This window comes from Epinephelus fuscoguttatus, linkage group LG20 (assembly GCF_011397635.1).
Source record: "Epinephelus fuscoguttatus linkage group LG20, E.fuscoguttatus.final_Chr_v1".
Classification (NCBI taxonomy): Eukaryota; Metazoa; Chordata; class Actinopteri; order Perciformes; family Serranidae; genus Epinephelus; species Epinephelus fuscoguttatus.
Window position 1 is genome coordinate 4,899,616 of NC_064771.1, and position 7,351 is coordinate 4,906,966.

Here is a 7,351-nt window from a genome sequence, read left to right on the forward strand (position 1 = left end):
ACCTGTAGGTTTATTTCTCATGGCCCACCACCACCGCCTCTATAAATATTGCTTTCCTTTCTCTGACTGTAAATAGCTCCAAGTGACTATATTTAACTCGTCATTGAACCAGATCTGTTCTTTCCTAGAGCATAGTCAAATAAGACTGACAGAAGTTTCCGAGCTCATGCAGCCTGTCGTACCCAAAGGAGTAAATTCCGCTCCTCTGTCCGTCTCATTTGATTGTGGTTATGCCAGGGCGGCTTTCTCTCTCTCGCTCAGCTCGGTAAAACTCGTCACTTTCCGATGATCACTTTCCGGAATCGAAACCAAATATGGAGTATAGGGGCTGTTCCCCTGCTTACCGGATTCAACCTTTTATGGGTTAAGAAGCTCAACCGGAATTCCTCTTTTGATATCATAGCGCGTTTCGATAAAAGATATAGCAGAATACATTTAAAAAAATGAATGATATTTGAAAGAAACGTACAGAAATAAGAGCTGTGTTTGCTCACTGTGGAATATTTCGTTGCTGTATTGTTTTATTGCACTTTCTTTGTGTTTGGCACCGAGTGGAAAAACGTCCGTTTTATCTCTCCTGGAGCAGCGGGTTCTCCATTGACAAGTGATTCCCTTTGAAATCGTCACGGAGCCCTCCCAGCCAATCATCGCCGGCAGCGCCTCTAGCTCTCCGCTCTCATCACCCCTCCCACTCCATGTTTGGGCAATGACGTCGCAGCCGCATTCAAAAGGTTCCCCATATATACATAATAGTGCCAGGGCCCCCTTCCCAAAAAGAGTTACTTTACGCGGTGTTGACTTTATCATCAGAGCGCATGAAGCTCACCAGACATACGGAGCTCATCCTCTCACACCCGGTGACAGACAAAGACATGCAGTGGTGACCCGCGCACGGCTGGTGTTACACACTGTTACTTGTTCAAAGCTTGAAGGAAAACAACAGACAGACAAGACGCGGTAGTTTCTCTTTAAAAATGACGGCTAAAACTTTGGAGAAAGTGCCGGTAAATCTCGGGGGATTCGTGCATCCAGAGAGCGTGTACTCGGTGGATGACATCGGCTCCAGCTTGCCGACCTCTGTGGCTATCTTCCCCAACACCGATGTGGGAGGTCATTACGACCAGATTAATGTAGCAGGTAAGATGGCACGCATGTTTGACACTTTTGAGGTGAAGACATATTGCTTTTTCATCTGTGAAATGTTATATGCTGAGTGTGCAGTCATTTCAACTCTGCTCCAGAAAAGCATCATTAATGTTTTATCTGTCATGATAAAAAAAAAAGTTCGCTAAAAAGTTTCATATATTGGTGTAAGAACATGAGAGTCCGTGCGTAATGGAACAGGAGCGCAACAGCTTCTCTCACTTAAAGCCCACTTTCCTGTCTGGTGTGAACAGCTTAATTAATCAGTTTTGTTTCCTCACTGACGACCTGTTTTGTTTTTGTATCCGCAGATGGTTTGATGAGTACAGACATGAGTGTGGAGAAGCGCTCTCTGGAACTCTCCCCTTACTCCGGCGGCTTCTCACAGCCCGCATCCCATCGCAACCAGACCTTCACCTACATGGGAAAGTTCTCCATCGACTCCCAGTATCCAGGTAACTGGAACCCCGAGGGAGTCATCAACATCGTCTCGGGCATCTTCAACGTCGCCCAACCGCCTCCTCCTCCTCCTTCCTCTTCAGCGTCCTCCTCCCCGGCTTCCTCGGGTTCTCCCAATCACTTCTCTGCCGGAAATTTGAGCTGCACCATGGCGACTCAGAACCAGCCAGAGATAGACCACCACCATCACCTGTACTCCCCACCACCTCCTTACTCCTCTTCAGGCTGCGGGGAGGTGTACCAGGACCCCTCTGCGTTTTTGTCCACCTCTACCTGCCCCATCGCCTCCTACCCACCGCCCTCTTATTCCTCACCCAAGCAGCCAGGCAGCGCAGACGCGCCGGGGCTCTTCCCCATCATCCCCGACTACTCGGGCTTCTTCCAGCCTGCTTGCCAGCGGGACATGCATACGGGAGGTATCCAAGATCGGAAACCGTTTGGTCCATGTCCGCTCGATACATTCCGTGTCCCTCCACCCCTGACCCCGCTGAACACTATCAGGAACTTTACGCTGGGGGGTCCGGGTGGCGGTGGCTCCGAGGGAGGGCCGAGGCTCCCCTCTGCCTACAGCCCTCAGAACCTGCCCCTGAGACCGATCCTGCGGCCCAGAAAGTACCCGAACAGACCCAGCAAGACGCCCATCCATGAGCGGCCATACCCCTGTCCGGCTGATGGCTGCGACCGGCGGTTCTCCCGCTCTGACGAACTGACCAGACACATCCGCATCCACACCGGACACAAGCCATTCCAGTGCCGCATCTGCATGCGCAACTTCAGCCGTAGCGACCACCTCACCACGCACATCCGCACGCACACGGGAGAAAAACCGTTCGCGTGCGACTTCTGCGGCCGCAAATTCGCCCGGAGCGACGAGAGGAAGAGACACACTAAAATCCATCTGCGGCAGAAGGAGAGGAAGTCCTCCACTGTCTCCTCATCGTCCTCCTCCTCATCCAGCAGCTCCGGGGTGGAGCGGCCGTCAGGCGCAATCAGCGCAACTAGCGGGATTTGTTCATAGTTTTCCTGGGAAAACGTTGTTGTCACCATGGCAGCGTGACGCACACTAACCTCTTAAAGAAAAGAACTATTTAAATAATGATTCTGAAACTGATTTGAACTAAAGATAGCAGCCTAAACAACAGGATGGGAAACAAGAACTTCTGTGCAGTCGTGCGCAATTACGCACATCCTCCCATTCCTGTTTCAGAACTGACAGAGACTGACACGAATGCACTTTGCCTGTACAGTCTACTAAAATTAAAAGTAAATATAGCCATTAATGCATAAGAATACACAAGGGCGCTTGTAATATAAAGGGGATTTTTTGTTATAACGCCAACACACATTAAGCGCGCAACAGTGTGCGCGTTAAAATGTGAAATAAATGCAATAACGTTTTGGAGCAAGAAGAGTGTTTTAAGTTATTGAATTGACAAAGTGTTCATTCTAACATGCTTGTTGATGACTATATTTCCCCTTTAGTGCCTTGCTGTGTGTCTTTTTGTACACTGACTGATTCAAGGACGCTTCTAATGCAATGTATATTTGTCCTTTAATATGTAAAGTTGGAAGACATTCTATTTTTGTACACATTTCGTCTCGTGTAACTTCAAGTGTTAAGCAGTTGTGCTTCACGTGTTAAACAAATGTTTGAGTGTAAATATGTTGAACTCATACCGACTTGACATTTTTGTTGTGATGTGTCTTTTCAGACTTATTAAATATATGTGGATGATAAATACAGCCGGTATCAGTTTGGTTTATTACTCATATATAAAGCGCAACACCGGTCTGCGGTGTCAGGCGAGACGCGCTCATGGAAGCCAGACATCGCTGGGTTGAAACTAGCAAACATTTCTTTTATCTGTATTTAAAAAAAGATTCGTAGAGCTGTTGATGTTGGAAATTTTATTGGGTAAATCCCACCTTGCGTCACTCATGGCGCTTGTGACTCAGAGTTTTCACCCACTCACCCTTTGTAGGTCAAATCATAGATAACATATAAATAATAACACCGGGTTATAAACAGGTTGTGATCTGGTGTGTATACTGTGTCAGAGCAAAAGAGACATAAATAGTTTTTGCAGACTGTCAGGCTGAACTGTTGTTTGTGCAAAATCAGAGAAATGAACCACTGACCTCTATCAGAAGAGTCAAGATGATCATTTGCAACCTTTTCAAATATAATCTGGGTCATTTATTTGTAGACATGCAAAAGTGTTGACAGAAGAGAACTTGTAATCTTTAATAATACAGATAAATCATATGTCTTCAGTATTCATGTAGAGCTATTGCAAGGACTTAAGAAAAACTGTAAAAAAGTACCACTAATGCAGCCCCCCTAAGTGTTTTTTTTTCATATCTTATTTATGTAGTTAACACTTGATTTATATTTTCTTTGAGTTTATTTCCTAGTATAGGCCAAAATGCTGTTTCTAAGCCTTCCTGACACTACAAGGAATAGAGTTTTGGTGGAGAAATACTGGACCATTTGTATATTTATTTATTAATTTGCTTTGATTGGTTAACGTATGATATACTTCTTAAACACTGAAAGCAGCCTATAAAAGGTTTTAATTGCAGAATGCAAACTCTTCTCAAGTGGCTAAAACCCACAAATTTGGGAATTATATGTTTTGAAACTCAAACAAACAAACAAAAAAAAAAGTTAATCGTTCCAGAATTTTAGCTAGAATTAATTTGAAAAAGCATTTTCTCTTCTGTGTGTATTTTTATGTTTTGATGTTGCCTCTGTGTGTACTATCATTTATTGTGACTCACACCCAAACACCTCTCCACAGTGGGCAGCTGTGAGCCCCTGTTTCCATTGCCTTAATGTCTGTGTAATAATAAACACCAGGATGTGGTTCTGTCACTTGTGGTATAGCAGAGTTATTTATGGTGCTTTACCTTAGTGACTTAAGGGTTCATTACACAACAGAACCAGATTAATGCTCTAAACTGTACCAATGCATGAGAAGGGTTAATTCTATGTGAAAAAAACAAAAGGAGAAAAATCACACCAGAAAAACATGATCAGATTTTCAGTCTCTTTTCTGACACATCTCTCCTGTAAAGTAATAAGGAGAGGCTATTGTAGGCAACAATTTAGTGATATATGTAGATAGATCTAATTAGTAGATTTGTGATATTGTGGTGCCATTTCACTAATGAATTTATGAAGACACTGAAACTGTGAAAAATCATCTTAAAGCTCATTCTGATTTATTCCACTCTCCCATTCTGTTATTGTGTTGATCTGTCGCACTGGACTAGCCGGTAATTGTAATACATGGGGAGGGGGGCATCCCTTGTTACATTTCATTCAAATATGGTCAAAATGTCCCTTTTAAGGACAAGCCCTTTATATACCACTAAATCTCAAAGGATGAAGTCTGGGCTGATAGAACTTGTCTGGAAAAAGGATGTGGAATTATAGCTTTGTATGAAGTTGAAGCACAAGTGTGTCATGCTTTTCTGATATAAGGATGGCTGTCCACTTCAGTTTTCCTTAACTACAATTTTAATTTATGTATTTTTTTCTCATTAGAAATCTCAGTGTGTTTTGTCGAGCTGTTGGTATTTGGTGTTGGTTTAGTTTATTGTGTATCATCGTTTCTGTTTTTGTCCTGCAAAAAGTTAAATAAAAATATGTTTACAGAGAAAAGATCCCCCTGAGTACTGATGAATATTAATCATAAGTGAATGTAATTAAAATCATAAATACATTTAACAACTTGCTAATATTATTAGTACTGGTTACAGTATTACAGTGCACTGCAGTTCTGTGTGTGGTTTGTCCAGTCCACTGCTCAACTGCTGTGAGCGGCTCCAAACAATGTCAAACACTGTACTGCCTCTCTATTTTATCACTTTTAAATGTATTAAAAAAGGGAGAACCAATATAATACAAGTGATATGTAGGCTATTGTCAACTGTTATAGTTTTTGTAAATTGTTAGTATGTAATGAAAATGGCATAAAAAGTCATAGCATGAGCACTTTGATTATGCCATCCTCAGTCATATGCTGGCTCCTTAAAATGGCACTCAGTCATCAAAACTATGAGAACCTCTGATCTAAGATTTTTGTTCCAGACTGCACTGAAATGGTCAGTGTACTTGTTACATTTCTAAATAATTAGTTCCCAAACACCCCCAAACAGAACGTATACATTAAAAATGGTCCAGAGCTAGTGTTCCATATGTGATTTCAGCCCTGCTGGACTAACTTTGGGTTAGTCATCAAGGTAAGTATGGACAAATAGGAGCCCTATCTCCCTGCTGCTGTAGAATTATGCAGGTTTAAACATTCTCTGAACTAAATTGCACTGTGAAGCCATTATGAATAATTTCAAGGTGTTTCATTTCTTTTTTGATGTTCAACTCTCTGCAGTCAGACAGTCTATAGAAGTCACTAGCACTATCTACTATGAAAGGGCTACAGTGTCCATTGCTTTGCTATAGCGTAGTACCTTAACCCTAAACCTCATTTAATCTCTGCTCCCCCTGAGTACTAAAGTCAAGCAGTGTCAGACTCATGTGAAACCCTTTCTGCAGCAGAGTCCAGGTCAGACACACTGTGGTGAGCTGGTTAACATCACAGCAGAACTGCTTCTCTCAGGTTATAGCCATGTTAGGGTTGAAGTTTTACATGTGGTCAATCAGTGAGTCGTTAATCCCATAATTTAACAGTAAGAAAAAGTAACAAGCTACAACCACTCAGCCTATCTATAATAATGTTATGTCCCTTTGTTTCAAGTCAATATACCAGGGCTATAGTTGCATATTTAACATTGCGCGGGCCATTTTTAATTGACACCTTCTACAACCCTCTGGAGGGGTCTGAAGGGAATTGAAGTGAAGAGAGCTACAACAAAGGACACTGACACTGCTGTATAGTATTTTTCAATATCTGGGGCAATATTTTTCTCAACATCATGTGCAATATTACTTTTCAATGTCATGATCACTTGTAGTGCATTATTTTTTTTTTCAAACTGGTGCAATACTACTACTCATTGTCATATAGTTTAACATGTAACACTGATTAGTTTTTTCAGTAACTCTTGTACTTAAAACTCACTTCTATGTTACTCTATTAGGCACACGTTTTTGCTTTTTGCTCCTTAAACACTTAATATCTTGTATATTTTGATAAATATTTAATACTCTATTGTTTTTAAAACTGGGTCCAGCGTGTGACCCTGACCTGGGGAACCCACAGGTTCTTCTGCTTGTTACTGGTCTGTGAACCTTAATTGTTGTTTCCTTATTTTGTGTTACTGTAATTGAAGCATTCTCTGGTACAGTAATAATGTCCTTTGGGATAAATAAAGCTCTATTGAATTGAACTGAATTGAACTGATGAATTTTTAGAACCGCTAAACTGACAATTTTAAAGCATTTTGAAAAAAAAAAATCTTAGCTTTACAACAGTCGACAGTGATATAGCCTAAGTATTACTCATATAACATTTCAATTTTCCACTTTTTAGTGCATCTGAAATTAATAAAATAGAGAGACAGTAGAACTGCACGGGATATTAATCTTCAGGTTTGATTCTGGGGAAGATGGCTAATGAGCAGAGCACATTCCTCAATGTGTCAGACTTTTTTTTAGAAGCTGCATGAAGCTTGCAGTAATCTGTACCATCTCTATTCTTCTGACGCCAACTTAACCACAAGAACAAATGACTAAAACTGTAAAGGGTCATCATGAACTGTACAACGAACATCCTTGTTCTCCACC

The 7,351-nt window shown here is 41.6% G+C and overlaps 1 protein-coding gene across 1 annotated transcript; it reads left to right on the forward strand.

Moving 5' to 3' along the window:
- The first annotated feature begins 788 nt into the window (after positions 1-788).
- egr2b (early growth response 2b) lies at positions 789-3,547 on the forward strand. Its single transcript, XM_049563913.1, has 2 exons — positions 789-1,137; positions 1,455-3,547. Exons 1-2 carry the CDS (start codon positions 975-977, stop codon positions 2,618-2,620), a joined length of 1,329 nt encoding a protein of 442 aa, XP_049419870.1. The 5' UTR covers positions 789-974; the 3' UTR covers positions 2,621-3,547.
- Positions 3,548-7,351: the final 3,804 nt, after the last annotated feature.

What these genes read in the sequence shown, in the direction of transcription:
- egr2b (XM_049563913.1), top strand. Translation starts at nt 975, where the DNA reads ATGACGGCTAAAACTTTGGAGAAAGTGCCGGTAAATCTCGGGGGATTC. An exon ending in CGACCAGATTAATGTAGCAG is followed by an intron (nt 1,138 to 1,454) that starts GTAAGATGGCAC and finishes TTGTATCCGCAG; the next exon opens with ATGGTTTGATGAGTACAGAC.